At 37.3% G+C, this 19,435-nt stretch overlaps 1 protein-coding gene across 17 annotated transcripts in view; it reads left to right on the top strand.

The window, feature by feature from the left end:
• Positions 1-19,435, top strand: part of Ryr2 (ryanodine receptor 2) — a 585,615-nt gene that overhangs the window by 474,238 nt on the left and 91,942 nt on the right. For 10 of the 17 annotated variants that reach the window (XM_063276749.1, XM_063276751.1, XM_063276756.1 and 7 more), the window contains 9 exons: positions 830-1,150; positions 2,828-3,068; positions 4,146-4,233; positions 6,112-6,204; positions 7,303-7,473; positions 8,400-8,459; positions 16,178-16,312; positions 18,065-18,099; positions 19,134-19,247. In XM_063276749.1, the coding sequence (XP_063132819.1) occupies positions 830-1,150; positions 2,828-3,068; positions 4,146-4,233; positions 6,112-6,204; positions 7,303-7,473; positions 8,400-8,459; positions 16,178-16,312; positions 18,065-18,099; positions 19,134-19,247 (1,258 nt within the window). The remainder of the gene's footprint in view (positions 1-829; positions 1,151-2,827; positions 3,069-4,145; positions 4,234-6,111; positions 6,205-7,302; positions 7,474-8,399; positions 8,460-16,177; positions 16,313-18,064; positions 18,100-19,133; positions 19,248-19,435) is intronic. The other 7 variants (NM_032078.3, NM_001191043.3, XM_063276754.1 and 4 more) reach the window with 1 other exon arrangement.

Here is a 19,435-nt window from a genome sequence, read left to right on the forward strand (position 1 = left end):
AATTGGGCGATGAGAAAGAAGTGAGTTAAGGACACTGCTGTAATGAGTACAAAGTTACAGGGACTGAAGACAGCGAGGATCAGGAGGGAGTAGCAGTGAATAGGGATACACAGAGAGCTCTTGAAAATGGTGAGTCCAAGAAGCAGGACAAAGAGAATCCCTAATCTTATTTGCTGCGAAGTAGGCAGAACAGCTGTCAAAGAGCCTGCTAGAGCAGAGGCATGGTAGGATCGTGGGCAGGTCTTAGTCAGGGTTTCTATTCCTGCAGAAACATCATGACCAAGAAGTAAGTTGGGGAGGAAAGGGTTTATTCAGCTTACACTTCCACATTGCTGTTCATCACCAAAGGAAGTCGGGACTGGAACTCAAGCAGGGCAGGAAGCAGGAGCTGATGCAGAGGCCATGGAGAGATATTACTGACTTGCTTCCCCAGACTTGCTTAGTTTGCTCTCTTATAGAACCCAAGACCACCAGTCCAGGAACGGCACCACCCACAATGGACTGGGTCCTCCCCTCTTAATCACTAATTGAGAAAATGCCTTACAGCTGGATCTTATGAAAGCCTGTCCACAACTGAGGCTCCTTTTTCTGTGGTAATTCCAGCTTGTGTCAAGTTGACACACAAAACTAGTCAGTACAGTGGCGTTCGGAAAGAACTTTTAAATGGCAGCCAGCCATGATAAGAGGAAGAAGGTGTCAGGAGAAGGACAGACAGATTTGAGTTTTGAAGCCCAACGTGAAATATGGTGTCTGTTTGAGAAAGCCAAATCTGCCACAGGGTACCGGTTCTTGCACTGAACACATACCATTTTTATCTGTGTTTCTTTAGCTCTCAGTTTACCCGCAAATGTGGAGGATGTCTGCCCAAATATACCATCCCTGGAGAAGCTCATGACTGAGATCATAGAGCTGGCAGAGTCAGGAATCCGTTACACTCAGATGCCACACATGATGGAGGTGGTACTGCCCATGTTATGCAGCTACATGTCAAGGTGGTGGGAGCACGGTCCTGAGAACCATCCAGAGAGGGCTGAGATGTGCTGCACAGCGCTCAACTCAGAGCACATGAACACACTGCTGGGCAACATTCTCAAGATCATCTACAACAACCTGGGGATTGATGAAGGGGCCTGGATGAAGCGCTTAGCTGGTAAGGACTGGAAAGAACACACCGTATCACTTATTCCCAGCAAATATTTTAAATATGGAAGGCTACAAATTTCCTACAGTAATCTTCAGTGATTTCTTCTGTGCTCAGAATTACCATTGCTTAGTACTGTTATGCTATTTTAAAAGATATGGATAAGATCAGACATTTGCTAACTGCCCTAGTGTCATTTTTGCTGCTCTGATAAAATATCCTGACGCAAAGTCATTTTTGAAAGGAAGAGTTTGTTATAGCTTAGACGTACCAGGTTAGAGCACATCACTGCAAGGATATCATTGTGGCAGGAGCCTAACGTGGCTAGTCCTGTCAAATCCATCAAGTGCAAAAATAGATAAATGATGCATGCTCGCTTGCTTGCCTTTACTCAGCTCAATTTCTCCACTTTTCCATAGTTCGAGACTTCCTGCATAGGTAATGGAGTAACCCACAGTGGTCTAAGTCTTCCACATCAGTTACCATAAATAAGACAAACTCCGACATGCGTGCTCACCAGTCAACCCAATGTAGATAATTCTCATTGAGACTCTTCCCCCCAGATGATTCTAGGTTATATCAAAATGACAATTATAGATACTCATTATGCAGTTAATAATTTGTTTTCTAAATTGTTTATTTCTATATAAGACTATTTATCAATCATAAGAATAATGAATAATAACATCAATAATGATTATGTAGACAGAGACAAAAGTAAAGCTGGATTTTGAAACAACATGCCTTCATATTACTCCCTGATGACAATGGGCTCAGGAATGGAAGATGAAGTAAAGCATGTACAGTTCAGTTTATCATTATAAGATTTAAATTAAAATTCTGGAAGCTGCCTAAGTCCCCAACAGCTAGAGCAGCCTGGGTAATTACTTTCTGTATGTCCTCTTACAAAAATATTACATTTTCTCCAAGCATTCGGGTTTCAGCTATGTTTTGTTATCTTGGGAAATGTTCATGTTAAATATAGAAACCAAAAGCAAAAATTTTAAAGGAATGCAGAATAATCTGTGTGTAGTCTGAATTAATGGGCGTATCTGTTGATTAAAACTAAAAACATAATACCAGTGTCTTAATGATTGAATAGGTAGATTTTTAACTTCTCTCACATATACATGTCCCAATGTATATATGTATATATTTATAGATATATGTGCATATTATATAAATGTAATATAAAAATCCATCTTAAAAATTGCTTGTGTAAGTCTAGACCTATTACTGAATGCTCACCACAATGTTATGTATAATCTAACTCTTCCAGGAGATGATGATGGGATAAACTGAGGGGACCTCAGGTCTCACATGGTAGTATTACAGTGTTCTAAAAGTGAAAGTACTAGAAGACTCCTTTCCATTGTTGGGCTTTGTATAATAATACTAAATTTAAAAACTAATCTGATATGATTCTGTCTTTTCAAACTTTTATTCTAAATCATCAATCTTTTGTTAAAAAATAAGCACACTGAATTGAGTTCAGTAATCATGTCTAAGCATCAATTATGCAATTAGGTTTGTGGCTAGAAAAATGGCAGGGACATGGGCTTTGTCCGTAAGGAAGCTCTGAAAGAGAAAAGGTAGGAATCTCACTCCCATTTGACCATTCCAGCAATTCATTCTAATTTCAATGGGTGTTTTCACAGCAGAATATTAATGTCTGTTTCCAAACAGTATTTTCACAGCCAATCATCAACAAGGTGAAACCTCAGCTCTTAAAAACTCATTTCTTACCCTTAATGGAGAAACTAAAGAAAAAGGCTGCCATGGTAGTGTCTGAGGAAGACCACCTAAAAGCCGAAGCCAGAGGGGACATGTCCGAAGCGGAGCTGCTCATTCTAGATGAGTTTACCACATTGGCCAGGGATCTCTATGCCTTCTACCCACTCTTGATCCGATTTGTGGACTATAACAGGTACAATGTGTAAAAGTGACTCGCTCCACCCCAAGTCCTTCATGATCTGCTCCGCTCATCTGTTCATTTAGACCACATAGTTCTGTGACTCCTAAGCCATGAGCTTGCCCATGGTTATAACATAACAAAATATTAATACATACATTAATTCTCATTGGGCATCTTCAGCTTACAACTGGATGATATTGTTTGCTGAAGCCTTTCATGCTTTGCAAGTAATGTATCTATTGTTATATTGTTCCAGTTTCTACAGCAGAGACTAGAGTATAATCTGCAGATTATACAGAAAGAAATGCATTTAAATTGTTTTATATTGTACATATATATGTGTGTGTGTATGTGTACATTATATAAATAATATGTATACACATACAAAACATATACATATACAGCATATACAAAAATTGTGGGTGTGGATTATAAAGCAACTATTTTTCAAGATAAAACTAAACCTTTAATTTTCTTTCTCTTTAAAAGCTGTTGGACAGTTTCAATGTTTACAAATTTTTAAATGTTCCAGCGAGTACCATGAAACCATTATGAATTCTTTGGTCAGCGAACCTGGCTTTAGCAGGTTGAGCATAGGAGCACACATTTTTTATTTATTTATTTTTTTATTGGATTTTTCAATTTACATTTCAAATGTTATTCCCTTCCCCAGTTTCCCAGACATAACCCCCCTGTCCAATCCACCTCCCACTTTTAAGTTTTGTATTGTAAATAGCAAATCTCTGCTCATAATCATGCCGAGAAAGTGTCCTCTGAATGCACAGCACTGATGAGGAGGAGCACACATTTTTAATCCTAGCACTTGAGAGAGGTAGAAGTCAGCAAATCTCTGTGAGTTCAAGTTCAGTCTACATAGAAAATTCCAGGCTAGCCAGAGACCCTGTCTCAAGAAGAAAAAAAGAAAGAAGGAAGGAAGGAAGGAAGCAAGGAAGGAAGGAAGGAAAGAAGATAGGTAGGGAGGAAGGAAGAAAATTAAAAACAGACTTTGATAGAAAGGATTTTTTGGGGGGTGAGGTGTTGTTTCACTTGATTAACTTTAACTGAGAACCTGTTTATCACATGTTCCAGGGCAAAGTGGCTGAAGGAACCCAACCCAGAAGCAGAGGAGCTATTTAGAATGGTAGCTGAAGTCTTCATTTACTGGTCCAAATCCCATGTAAGAATGAGAATGCAAATTATCTATCGTTCGATGTGTGATGAGGGCTTTGCAAAGGTAGACCAGTTGTCTGGTCTCTGCAGTCAATGTCTAAATACTATTTCTTAAGTTTGTCTCTTAGAATTCCTTTGACAGTTTGGGACAGAGGGAAGATCACTCCGGGGACTTTAGGGAAATGGAGCCTTTTTTAAGCTCCATCTGTAATTTATCTTTAAAAGATACAATTTTTATAGTATTGTATAAACATTGAGATATTTATTTATATCCCACCTCTTTTAGACAGTGTATCATATGGCCCAGGCTGGTATTAAGTGGCTGCTTCACCTCCATGTTCTGGGATCCTTTAGGATATGTCTGGTTTAAAATGACTTTTAAATATCGATATTAATGTTTGATATCTGTGGCACCTGAGAAGTTTTTCTTTAGGTTGTTTGTTCCTCTAAATCAAATGAGGTACTTCTTTTTTTTTGTTTTTGTTTTTGTTTTTTTTTTTTGTTTTGTTTTGGGGTTTGAACATGCTGGCATAGAGAGATGGCCTGATGTGGGCCTCAGCCCTTGGTATTTTGAGAAAAGTCTTCACTTTATAGCTTAAGCTAGCCTTGGAGTTAGCCTGACCTCAAACTTGTAATTTTCTCAATTCTGTGGGACCATCAGCATGTATCACCATGCCTGATGAATGATTCCTTATTTTGTGTAGCACATTTTAATGAGACGGCTTCTTTGGTGGTAATTTTGAGGAAAATGTATATTCTGGGATGAATCAATCTATTTTTACCTGCCAAAATTAGAGATGGATCAACAGTCCTTTCTTTCTCTCCCATATGTAACACAGTTTTCACTTGCTAAGAGGACAAATGGAAGGAATCAAGGACTAGATGTTTAAACATGTTGAAAACTGCTAGAAAATTGACATATATATTCCACTCAGCAATCATTAAACATCAATGAAACTTTTGTTTTAAAGAGTACTTTGGAATTAGGGATCTATTATAATCAGCAGGCTCATTTAATGGTTCTTTCAATAGTAGGAATATTGATATATATCTTTTTGGTTATAAACCTAGCTTTTAATGACTGAGACATCTCTCATGCCCTGATAAATATATATATATATATATATATATATGCACACACACACATATATATACATATATATATCAAAATTATTTATATATATTGATATATTCTCCAAGGTTTCAGATGAATTGATTTTAGCATTCTGTTTCTAAATTAAAAGTACTTAAAATAATGTTATGGCATTTTTTTCTTTTTTTTTTTTTTTAGAATTAGATGGAATACCTATCAGAATAGGAAGTAGAAAGTTGTTTCAAAGTTGTGTGTTCTGGAAAGACTGTTTATCCCTTGAAACAACATATGCCACTACCCAGCTAACCTGGGACTGGAATGGTCATACTGTCATTTGGCAATGCATGATTTTATGACATGAACATTTCAAGCCTTGTCTTTAAAACATACCTATTCAGGATGGGCCTGGTGACATGGGTCTGTCATCCCAGCTCCCAAGAAAGTGAAGGAAGGATGTTTACAAATTGATGGTCTGCTTGAGCTACAGAGTAAATTTAAGGCCAATCTTGGCAATTTAATGAGAATTTATCTTCTAATAAGAAGTAAGAAGGTTGGGGTGTATTCCATGGTGGAGCACTTGCCTTGTATGGAAAAGCCCTAAAGATTCCCAACATTGGAAAAAGTCTATCACCCTTATATATTGTTCTTGAAACAGTTATCTCTAACCTAGCTGTCCCTGTGTAAGTCATACACCAAACCAGCATTGGCTCCTGATGACACCCTAGACTCCTGTGTATCTCAGACTGTATTTTCTCCAAGTGGTTTTAACTGAAGTTTCCTTGTCAACCTCAGAATTTCAAAAGAGAGGAACAGAACTTTGTGGTGCAGAATGAAATCAACAACATGTCCTTCCTCATCACCGACACAAAGTCTAAGATGTCCAAGGTATCAAGTCTTCCCATCGGTCTCAGTGTTCCTTTATGAGTTGACCTTTTTTAGAGGGTTTTTTAAGTTTCGAGTGTTCATAATGGCAGTTGGGCTGGTTTGATAGCATTGCTTACTGATGTAAAAGCATTTGTGCTGTTTGCATACTTTCTAGGATTAGTTTGAATGAGGTACAGTAAATACTGAGAAATAAAAATGACCTATGAAGGATAATTTCCTTAAAGATTCCTAGTTACTAAACTTACTAAAAATAATTTCTTAAAAGGTGGTATGTATAAAAAATGTGATCCACACAGTAAGTACATATCTGTAGAATATAAAATTCTTGCTTCTAATGTCCAGAAATTTATGGATTTGATGGAACATGACGGTATATGGAATGATATACTGCAATATTCGGACTTAGTACACCAGTCCTTTATAATGAATCAATGACTGGGGCTGGGGAGATGGCTCAGCACTTAAGTACACTGGCTGCTCTTGTGAAGAGCCCAGGTTCAAGTCCCAGCATCCACATGGTGGCTCATGACCACATGTAACTACAGTTCTTGGTGATTCAATGCCCTCTTTTGGTCTCTGTGGGTACTGAAACACAAATGTGCCCCAACATATCCACATGCAGGCACAAATGCTACACACATTAAAAAATTTTGTAATAGTTATTTATAAACCACATAGAGAGTTCATAAATGATCCAAATGTATGAATATATAAAACATATCCCGTGCATGCATGTATATTGCAAAGCATTTATCCAAGCAAAAATAAGGTTACTATATGTAAATTCTTTTAAGCATTGAGAATTAGAAAGTGTATTATATATGAAATTACTATATGGAATTCCTCCCTAATATTATGATGTGTCTTTCTAATAACTATGTAGGAATAGTTAATGGTAAAAATGTAGGAAGAATAAAAACTAAAAGTAAAAAAAGAAAAATGGTGGGAAGGAAAGATAACCTTTTCAGAATGGTTAGGACTCCTAAAAAGAGGGATTGAAGAACAAAGGACAGTGGGACCATGATTCTGTCAGAGAATATCATAGATCTGAATGAAAGAAATGTGGGTGGCAACCCAGTGCTCATCTTTGTTCCACAGGCAGCCATTTCTGATCAAGAGAGGAAGAAAATGAAGCGGAAAGGAGACCGGTATTCTATGCAGACATCTTTGATTGTGGCAGCTCTGAAGCGATTGCTTCCCATTGGACTGAACATCTGTGCCCCTGGGGACCAAGAGCTCATTGCTCTGGCCAAAAACCGATTTAGCTTGGTGAGTCTCCTGGTCACCCAAGGGTGATAGTCATCAGACCTCCAGACTTGGCATTGCATCCTTTGAATAACTATTTCATTTACAGTTACATTTTTAGTAAGTAGTTTTTTCATAGACCCTAGGTCTCAAATCAATGACTGCCTATTATGTTTAAGGTGTTTTTATCCTAATTGATGGTAATCATCTCCAAGGCATGTTCTGGAAGCAAACATAAGACTAATAAATAGGCCACAGGGTGGAGGGGAGTGGATTGCACATGCACTCCTTCATAAAATCTGCTATGAGAGCTCTCATCGAATTTTTGAAAGGTGATTTTTCAACATTAAAAGCAAAATGTATTGTGCCCACGGTGACTAGATGAGGTATTAGTTTTCTGGTCCTTTACAGGCATTGGGATTTAATTTTTCTAGAGTTATTTCTTTGGTTCTGTTTTGCATAATTTCACATGACTGTGCAAACTTTCAAAAATTGTGCCTTACACATTTTTGCACATTCACAAATTTGGTCATTCTGTTGACCCTTGACATTCTTACTGAGTAGTTCAAGTAGATGGATGGCACCCTTGTTTGAGGTGATTTCAGTGTAGAAAATATTTTCTGAGGAGTAGAAATGTGGCTCAAGAGTTCAGAGTATGTACAATTCTCAGAAAGAACTGAGTTTGGCTCTCTAGAGTATCTGACACCTTATTCTGATCTCCAGGGACACACACACACACACACACACACACACACACACACACACACACACACACACACACACACAGAGGATTAAAAAGGAGCTGAGAATGCTTCAAATTTCTAGCATGCATTTGATAAACATACTTGCCAGGGGTACACTGTTTAATAGAGAATTTGATTTGTTCTTTGACTGTGGCAGTTGATGCACTGATTATGAGACGTCTTTTAGTAACACGTATTTCTTGACAGAAAGACACTGAGGAGGAAGTACGTGATGTAATCCGCAGTAATATACACTTGCAAGGCAAGGTAAGCCAGTTTTTTTTCCAAATCACATTTAACATTTTCAGAATAATATCACTAACAGTCTCACACTAGCAAATAAAGTTATCTTGATTGGCTATTATTTTACTTGAAAAGACTTCAGATTAGCACCATCAGTGGTAATAAATGGTGTGTCCTTAAAGGCAGAGGATCATACATTATAAACTTGGAAAATAATATGTCATAGATTGAATAAATACTACATATACATTTTGTAATTGCTTTTCGTGGTTTGGGTGGCCTGGAAATAAAGATCTATAAGAAGTTGAAAATTTTCCTTTAGTGTTCAGATTAAAAGTTTGTACATATGAGGTACTGAGAATTGCTATGAGGAAAGAATTGCTATGTAAGAAAAATGAGTTGATCTAAGGAAAGGAAAATCAATTTGAAGATAAATGTGAGTAGAAACTATGTTTTCCAGCAGTAGTTGAAGGAATTGTTAAAACATTTTTTTTGTCTTGTTTTGTTTGTTGTTTTGGTAGTCCAGGAAGTATTTGCTCTTACTTTGAGTTTCTATTAATGGCAGTGAATAAATCACTTATTTATTTATAAGACATATCATGTGAGAAGTCTTATTGTTGCTGGGCATGATAGGTGGGTGGTGCATGCCTGTAATTCTTACACTGAAGACTTCGAGATGCAAAGATTGTGAATTTGTGGCTAGCCTGGGCTACATATAAGGCCCTATCTACAAAAGCAAAAATCCAGCAAACAAAAGAGATCTAACCATTATGTAACCCACTTTTAAGTTCTACTGTAGTCAGTGATCCTTCTGAGGATTCTGTCTAATTCAATAAAATGAGATGAAGGTATAAAGGATGTTCTTTAAAAAATCACCGAGTCTTTCAGTGTATTAAAATATTCCTTCCCATAGACTGCATTTCTGGGAGATGTGATGTAGGTAAAACACACTTTTGCTATTTTATCAGTCTTTAAAGCAAATTTTCTATGAACCTCCATGTGAACTCATGCATATCTTAGTAATAAATCCCCCAGAGAAGGAGATTGATTCCTAATGAGTTTCTTTTTCAGAGAGAAAAGAAAACTGTGCATATCTTTTGTAATTATCATAACCCCCCTGCAGCTGAACTCAGGCCAAGAGTTTATACTGTAAGCTCTCATGCATTGAGAGACATGAATGTTTTTATAGACATAGATGTTAGATGACGTTATAAACCCTGACTCTGGGCTCCTGGGCTCTCCCAATGTAGACAACCCTTGTTGAACTACTTCAGGGTCTGTGTTCATGGCAGGAAGTAGTCATATAGTCTTCAGTCTTTGAGATCCTGGATACTCCCCTGGGAGCTTACAGCAACCACCTAGACAGTGCGGCTCCCCCATCAAATCCTTGTTCGAGAAGGCTAGCCACACAGCCATGATAACACTCTCCCAAGGTTCAATGCTCTGTCCATTCCTTGCTCCATCTAAAGCTTCACCCACACAGGCTCTGAAGAGAGAGTGCTATTGAGTCATCCAAGGTAAGGACTGCCCATGTAGGGCCTATCTCTCACCTTTCTCTATACTGGAGCTCCTCTTCTTACAGTCCAGCTGGACACCGGGGCCCAACAATGAAGCAGCCTCATTCCAGCCTCATGCCCACACTCTAGGGATGCTAGATAGGGGAAGAAGCCTTGTGGAGTCATTGTATGAGAGAGAACATAAAGATTCCGCTTTATCAAAAATACCCGTTTATTGAATTTATAGACAAAAATGAGGCACATGGTCCTTTGATGAAAATATCATTGAGGAAAGCATTCTATTTTGAGCCAAGGACAGTTTTTAGAAGTCATCTGTATATGAAGCTCTGTCCCTGAGTTTATCTCCACCCCAAAGTGATTTCTGGCATTTGGAGCTGTGCCTTTTTAAGGGATTGGGAGTTTCAGATGATCCCTGTTCATTTCTGTTTCATAATATGCAGTTTTGTTTGTTAGTGGAAATTCTAAAGTAGAAAAGAAGGAAACGGAAATTGTTTTGTGTATTTTTAATGGCATGACTCTTATATTTTATTCTTTGAAATGAAGGCTTTTCTCCCATTCAGATGCTTATATGTATTCAGATTTATGATTTTATAACCTTTCTTTAAAACATGAGGACAGAAAAAGAGGTTTTTTTTCAGATAAACAGATTTTTTTTTCAGCAGGAGAGCTGGCTCAGCCATTAAGAACACTTATGCTCCTTTTGAATGGGTTTGGTTCCTAGCACTCACATCAGGGTAGCTCCAGGAAATCGGATGCCCTCTTGTGGACTGCACGGGCACATGAACTCATATGCACATATGTACACATAGACACACATCCAAAAAATATAAAAGAATAAAAATAAAACAAAGAGCTTGTTTTAAAATTTCATTCTTGAAATAAACAGTATTGAGATTTCTTTTGGGTGAGCATGAAAGTTATGTGCCACGTTGGTTCATAATCTTCAATAATCTTCAGTCCAGTGAGAATTCACTGTGTTGTAAACTCCGTAAATCTAGAATCAGTTGTGGACCCATTTCAATATGTATAAAAATACACAAATGAATCTTTCAACAGTCAGTGTGTGAGCAGGCGAGAAACAAATGCAAGCTTCTCATCTTATTCCGTCATTTGTCTTCCCTTCAGCCTGAAGCCTTCATTGCATCATTTTGTTTTGCTTTCTCTCCCTCATTGCTTCCATCTTCTCTTCATTTCTCTTTTTTGAAATTAAATTCTTCTTGTACAGTACATCCCGACCACAGTTTTCCCTCCCTCTGCTCTTCCCAGCTCCCAACTTCCCCCTGCCCTCCATCCACTAATCCCAATTTTCTGAGGAACCTCTGTATTGATTTCATAGTGGCTGTGCAAATTTGCCTTCCCACCAGCAATGGGGGAATATTCTCCTCACTAGTATGATCTATTGTTTGTGCTATTGATCTTAGTCATTTGACAAGTATAAGGTGGAATCTCAGTATTTTTGATTTGCATTTCCCCAGTGGCTTAGAATGTTGAACATTTTAAAAATGTTTCCCTGTTACTTGACAACTCTGTTGAGAATTCTCTGTTTAGATCTCTACCCCATTTTTAAATTGGCTTACTTGGTTTGTTGATATCCAGTTTGAGTTCTTTATATATTTTGAATATTAAACCTCAATTAGATGTGAAGTTGGTAAAATCATTTTTCCATTCTGTTGAGTGTCATTTTGGTTGACACTTTGATTGACAGTGTACTTTGCCTTACAAAAGCTTTTCAGCTTCATGAGGTACCATTTATTGATTGTTGATCTCAGTGCTTGCACGATTGATGTTCTATTCAGGAAGTTGTCTCTTGTATAATGTGTTCAAGGCTATTCCTTACTTTCTCTTCTATCAGGTTCAGTTTTATGTTGAGGTCTTTGATTCACTTGGACTTGAGTTTTGTGTAGGCTGATAAGCATTGATCTATTTGCATTCTTCTACATGCAGATATCTAGTTCGAACAGCACTATTTGTTGATTCTATTTTCCAGTGTGTATTTCTGGTTTCATTATAAAAACGTCAGGTGTCCATAGGTGTATGGATTTATATTTGGGTCTTAAATTCGATTCCATTGATCACCATGTCTGCTTTTATGCTAATACCATGCAGTGTTTATTACTATAGCTCTGTATCACAACTTGAAATCAGGGATGGTGATACTCAGCAATTCCTTTATTGTTCAGGATTGTTTTAGCTATCCTATTGTTTTGTTTTCTCATATGAAGTTGAGAATTGTTCTTTTGAGGTCTGTAAAGAAATGTGTTACAGTTTTGATGTGGATGGCATTAAATCTGTAGATTGCTATTGGTAGGGTGGCCAGTTAGTCCTACTAATACATGAACATGGGAGATCTTTTGATATCTCAACTTTTTTCTTCAAAGACTTGTTATTTTTATCATACAAGTCTTTTATTTTTTTGGTTAGAGTTATCCTAAGATAGTTGAAATTATTACAGGCTATTGTGAAAATGTTTCCATTACTTCTTTCTTAGTGCATTTGTTATAGGAATGTTGTATAGGAATGTTGTATATTTGTATAGGAATGTTGCTGATTTCTTTAGTTAATTTTGTATCCAGCCACTCAGCTGAAGGTATGTATCATCTATAGGAGTTCCACGGTAGAATTTTTGGTGTAACTTTTGTGTATTATCATATCATCTGCAAAGAATTAGTTTTTTGACTACCTTGACCTTCTTTTCCAGTTTGTATCCCTTTGATCTCCTTTAGTTGTCTTATTGCTCTGGCTAGAACTTCAAATATTGTGTTGAATAGATAGGGAGAGAGTGGGGAACCTTGACTTGTTCCTGATTTTAGTGGAATTAATTTGAGATTCTCTCCATTTAATTTGATGTTAGCTATAGATTTCCTGTAAACAGACTTTATTATATTTAAATATGTCCCTTGTATCCCTGATCTCTCTAGGACTTTTATCATGAATGGGTGTTAGATTTGTCAAAGGCTTTTCCTACATCCAATGTGATGATAATGTGTTTTTCTTTCTTTCAGTTTGTTTATATGGTAGATTACATTTACTGATTTTTGTATATTGAACCATCCTGCCTCTTCGGAATGAAGCCTACTTGATCATGGTGGATGATCTTTTTGATGTATTCTTGGATTCAACTTGCAAATATTTTATTATTTTTGCATCTGTATCATAAGAGAAATTAATTTATAATTCTCTTTCCTTTTTGAGTCTTTATATGGTTTGCATATCAGGGTAACTGTGGCCTAAGAAAATGAATTGGGCAATGTTCCTTCTATTTCTATTTTCTGGAATAAATTTTAAACATATTTTTTAAATGAATCTTTGGGAATTTTACATCCTTTACCCCAACCCCATTTACCTTTCAGTCCTTTGGTATCTGTCTTTCACTCTTGTAGCTTTCCTTCAAAAGTAAATAAAAAATAAAAATTAGAAAAGAAGAGGAAAAGAAAAAGAAATAGAAAAAAGAATAAAACAACAACAACAATAACAACAACAACAACATCAACAAAGATCCTCCTGTCAACTCCCCTGGTCAACAGCCTATTCCTCTCTCTTCCCAACCTTCCCCATCTTCCCCACATCTCCATTCCTTGGAGTGCCACAGGAAGTTTCGGTGTGTCACACAGTAATCTTTGTCCAAACAGCTTTGTTAGCCAGTGTTTGTTGCAATGAATCCTTACGCCACTTCAAGGCCTCTGACTTCTGCTATACCATCAGTACTGGACCCTTAAAGATACTCTTGGATATACATCTATTGCCCTGAGTTCTAGGGATCCTGTGGTGATAGATCCATACAACTGGCCTCTTCACATGCTCCAATGGCTCATAGATGGGGAAGATATTGGGGTAGGCCCACTTAAAAGCCTGGATCTGGGCCTGGGTGTTGATTGAGTTGGTTAGCCTGCCAGCTCTCCCATGTCTATGCTATTGTTGGTGCCATAATATGGTGGCCATTGGAGGGCAGAGCCATCTCAGTGCACCTCTAGGATATCAACATGGTTTCCGGCTATAGTACAGATGACAGATAACCTTTGGTGGTACTGTGTGCCATGGGCATTAACACAAATCCCAGCAGCAGCAGAACTGTGGACCCAGAATTGCATCCAGGGCCTAGACAGCACCATGGCCTCTGGTGGCTGATCAAGGTGTTTCTCATACTAGGGTGTTTGTCTCCATCCAGTCTCCAGCCCTGCCTCTCTTCAAGCTCCCAAACTCCTTGCCTCTCTTTCTTTTCCATTACTCTTCCAACTACTTGTTTGCTTCTGGCCATGCCTACCCAGCAAGGGCTTATATTTCCCTGTTTTCCAGAATAATTTGATGAGCATTGGCATCAACTCTTCTTTGAATGTCTGGGCCTTTGAGCTGGGATTCTTCTCTTTCCTCTATTCCTGTTATTCTTAGGTTTGGTCTTTTCATAGTGTCCCAGATATCCTGGATATTTCTTGTCAGGAATTTTTTAGATTTAACATTTTCTTTGACTGTTGTATTCATTTTTTCTATCATATTTTCAATGGCTTAGATTCTCCTTTCCATCTCTTATATTCTGTCAATGAAGCTTGCCCCTCTAGTTTCTGTTTGATTTCTTAAATTTTTCATTTCCAGGATCCCCTCAGTTTGTGCTTTCTTTATTGCTTTATTTTCATTTCAAGGTCATTAACAGTTTTATCCCTTTCCTTCAACTGTTAGTTTTTTGGGTTTGTTTTTGTTTTTGTTTTGTTGTTGTTGTTGTTGTTGTTACTTTCTTTAAGGGATTTATACATTTGCTCCAATCAGTTGTGTTTTTCTGTCTTTCATAAGGGCTTTGTTCATTTCCTCTTTAAGGACCTCTATCATCTTTATATAGTTGGTTTTAAGGTCTTTTACTTATGTTTTAGCTATGTGGAATTGTCGGGCCTGTTGTGGTAGGAAAGCTGTACTCAGATAGAGACATATCATTACTGACTGGATTCTTAAACTGGCACCTAGGCATCTGGTTTGGCGTTTTTGTAGTTCTACAGGCTGATTTCTGGGTATGCCTTTGTCTGGTGTGTATTTTGTTCCTTGGTTTCTGTTTTCTCTCTGGATTTTAAGAGAGCATGGTGTCTATGTCACATGTTTTATTGCCCTCCTGGCTGGTATGTTCATTAGGAATGCATGCTGTGAAGTTAGGAGAGGATCGCCTGTAGGATCCACATGAAGCTTGGAAAAGGGGGAAGGAAGGCTGCAGCTAGTGTTCTTCTGGGGTACTAAGGATGTACCTCAAGGATTGGGTCTGCCAGGGGAACAGAAAGAGCAAAGAGCATCTGCAGGCAGCCTACTGGTCTTCTGGTCAAATTCTTGAAATTTCAACTTTGTTCTTTCCTTCAGTATTTCAGCTCAATTGTCTAAGAAGATTTTGGGGTACATAGATAATTTGATTATGATTATGATTTATGATTCTTCTGGTGACAGTTTTTATGATTCTTTACTAGAGACAGCCATTCTCACTGTTTCACTTCTGTGAGTTTCTGTCACAGAAAAAAGCCTGGAACTCTTGTTGACATTTCATAGCATGGTGTCAAAAACACAGTCCTGGAGGTTCCAAGATATCTTGGGTGAGGCTGCGTGGCCCTGTGATTCTGATTAGTGACTTTCTCAAGCCACCCCAAGGGGCTTCTGTGATTGCATGAAGTTTTCAGATTTCTACCACACTAAGGCTGGCATCCTCTGGCCCCAGTTGCCCGCCACATATTTCCCTCCTAATTGCATCTTAACTACTCTAGGAAAATATTCCCAAATCACCCATCAGATAGGTCATATCTCATAGTTCCTTATATGTCTTCCCAGTATCCCTGGATAAAATGATAAATAATAGTAATAATTTCATGAAAAAAATATGTTTTTCTGACCTCTGCATAGCATTTGCTTGCTTATTTTAGTAATGTATTTAAGATATGCATCATAAAACATAGATATACAGGGACAGTGAAAGGATCATAACAGTCAAGCAAATCTAACCTTTCCATTTGCTCACCAGTTGCCCATTTGTATATTTGTATATAGGTTTGAAACCCACTCAGCGAGTTTTGGAAATGTAGTACCATCTTACTACAAGAGCTGTCATGGAGTCTAGTGGCTCCCTAGACTTCTCCGACTTAGCTCTATTTCTGTAGGTGTTTTAGTACTGACCTGTGTTTGCTTAGTGATCCAGGTAGACCCAGTTAGTGATCATGCAAGATTCCTTCTCTCTTCAGTTGCCACCTTGTGTTTGCTTCCCCATAGCTGGAAGACCCTGCAATCAGGTGGCAGATGGCTCTATACAAAGACTTGCCAAACAGGGCAGAAGACACCTCAGACCCAGAGAGGACAGTGGAGCGTGTCCTGGATATAGCGAATGTGCTTTTTCACCTTGAACAGGTCTGATTTTTGTGTTAATTCAATTATAATTGCCTTAGATACATAAAATATTTTAAATGTATATTAATTTTTAACTGTGGTTCCACAAACCCCACATATATATTCATTAGAATGAGCATGTAATTGGTTATTTCCAAGATTATAATTATCAGAAACATTTGTAGATACTATGCTTTGAGAGATTAAGGCCTTCATTTTATTATATTTTTCAAGCTTTTATAAAATCCTATAGATTGTTAGTAATAGATTTTCTTCTAAACATAATTCTAACAATCTCAGAATTGTACAATATTTCAAGTGTTTTATTTTATATCATTTTTAATGCTTTACATAAAATATGCCTGAGATATTTTGTCTTTCACTGGTTTAATATCTAAAGTGTTTTCTCCTTTACTTGGTTAACATTTGGTTTTCTGAGAAATTTTGAGCAATTTTTCTCTGAGATAAAGAGCAAATTACGTTTATAGAAGAGTAATACACTGACAGTGAAACCCTACCTGAGGAAGATATTTTTGTGTAATTTTCCAATCATTTGTTTTCACTACCAAGTTCTGGTGTGTTTTAGTCTCTATTTTGTCCCCTCCATTCAAGAATTTTCAAAGCAGTAATTCTTGAGACACTCTCAGTTAGAAGGTTACATAGTGTATTTATATTATATTAAAAGCAATCCCTTATAAAATACATGCGTGCAGACAATTTTCTGCTTTGCATACATGTATCTAAAGTTGCTCGTATAAAGTTTAGGTAGATTAAATGAAACTATTCTAAATACAGAGAAACATGTTCCTTTTTAACATGATATCTAGTCAACAAGGCAATGTTAGAGGATTGGAGAGAGGACTCAGTAAGTAAAGTGCTTGTTATGCAGGAGGGCCTGAGTTCAAATCCCCAGCACTCTGGTAAAGGTTGACTATGGTGGCATGTATCTGTAACTCCAACACAGGGTTAGGGAAGGAAATAAATATTCAAAATTTAAAAAAAGATTACATCAGAGTGATATGCTTTATAAATATTGAATCTGAAATAATAAAATCTCCTGTGCCATTCCAGGAACCCTTCTACCTGTGCTGTAAGAAATGCATTTTGATTTTCTCTAACCTTTATCTACATTTGCATATATAATCATGCATTAATAAACATGTCACTTTGATTTAAACTACATATTGTTTGGATATCTAATCCTGCTGTGGCTGGTAAGATAACATATGGAAATGCTTAAAAGTGGCCTCTCCAAGTAACTAAATTTTTCCTTAGGTAATTTTCTAACAAATGTTGATGTTAGATCCCAGTCAGATCCCTTTCTGTCCACTCCACAAATGTATCTCAGGTGCTCAAAGCTTCATATACACCTATGGGTCAGAGTACTCAGCAGAACACAATGCATTCATCAAAACTGCTACCTTTAAAGTCTCAGACCCCAAACATGGAATTTTATATTGGGATGCATTGTATCTTGCTGAGCAACTTGACTCTTGATCCTGTTTTAATCTACACTGCCTTCGATAAGAATATATTCCACTTAATATACCCATCAAGACACTAACTAAGTTATAGTTGATCTTATGGAGAACAGAGGGTCAGAGAAGTAAGTGCTTGTCAATTAGATAGATTGTCCTGTTAAAAAGTCTGCAATGGCTCAGTCAGTCTTAGCGTTTTCTTCAAGAATTATTGTGTTCATATTCTGAGCATTTACTGCAAGGCATAATATATCTGGCTTACTTTGGGCTAACATAACATTTTCATTTTTTCCAGAAATCTAAGTATACTGGCTGGCGATATTTCAGTCTGGGAAGTATAGTGCTCCATTGCCTAGAGAATACTAATTAATTGACCAAACCATACTATGAATTTATCTTCTTTCTAATACTTATGATTAATCTCCTTGTTTTCTCCTGGAATTTCAAGCACCATTATTCAAATAAGTAGCCTGTTTGCATCATTTCTTGTAACTTTCGAATTCTCATTTATCTTACCTAACAAAAATAGCTATAAACTTTAATACTTCTGTAAGATTAAACCCTTCTATTTACTCCTAGTACTCAGTTCACAAAGCCTTGTTATCTTTTTTATTAAAGGGCAGTAGGCTTTTCATTAATGCTGTTTTTATTTGTGGTTATCCTACTTCGAATAAGAGTCATTTTGATGGATATGTGAGTACTTTCTGTGTAGGAAAACAAAACAGAACAAAACAAAACAGAAAAAAATCAAACCAAGCAAAACCAAACCAAAAACCCAAGAGAGGGTGCTGAAAAAGGAAACAAGGATCTGAATTTGATCACTAGAGCCTACATTCAAAAAGTTGTGCCTGGGTATGTGCTTATAATTCCAGCATTTGGGAGAAGGAGGAATAGCCAGATATCTGGGACACACTGGCATGTCAGCCTGTCCTCAGTGGTGAATACCAGGCTGGTGAGAGACTTTGTCTCAATAAATCAAGCAGGAATGACACCCAAGGTAGCTTCCACGTGCCTGCTCACCTGTGTGCACATGAACCTATGCATAGATATGCACACATATGCATGAACTTTTAAGAAGTACTTAAAATTTTGAGAATGGTGCATAAGGACTTTATGTAGAATGCCTTTTTCTCTGTCTCTTTGATTTTAAAGATAACAAGTCTTAGGAGCTACAGGCTATTTGGAAAATAAGTACCATTTGAAAGCATCTCAAATTTAGCTTTGGATAATGTTGAGGACATAGTCTCAAGCCAAACTAATTGTTAGGTAATTTGAAATGAATTCAGAGAATGGCTGATTAATACTTCACCACTGAGGGTAGATCGGGACTGTAAATGTATGTTTATTTGTGTCATTCTTCCTCAGGTGGAGCACCCTCAGAGATCAAAGAAAGCCGTGTGGCACAAACTGCTCTCTAAGCAGAGAAAAAGAGCTGTTGTTGCCTGTTTCCGGATGGCCCCTTTGTACAATCTGCCAAGGTTAGTATCTTTTAAATGTTTGAAAGAAAATAATTTTCTCCTCTAAATAATGGGGGAGGGTGGCGGTAATGAAAATTTCTCTTAGAGAAGAATGGGAGTTATCAGTCTCCTAAGACTCACCAGTTGGCTTTCTTCTGTTGAATGTTTTTGTTTCTTCATTTAGAGAACCATGGTTTGTCCTGTCATTT

This window comes from Rattus norvegicus, chromosome 17 (genome assembly GCF_036323735.1).
Source record: "Rattus norvegicus strain BN/NHsdMcwi chromosome 17, GRCr8, whole genome shotgun sequence".
NCBI classification, from domain to species: Eukaryota; Metazoa; Chordata; class Mammalia; order Rodentia; family Muridae; genus Rattus; species Rattus norvegicus.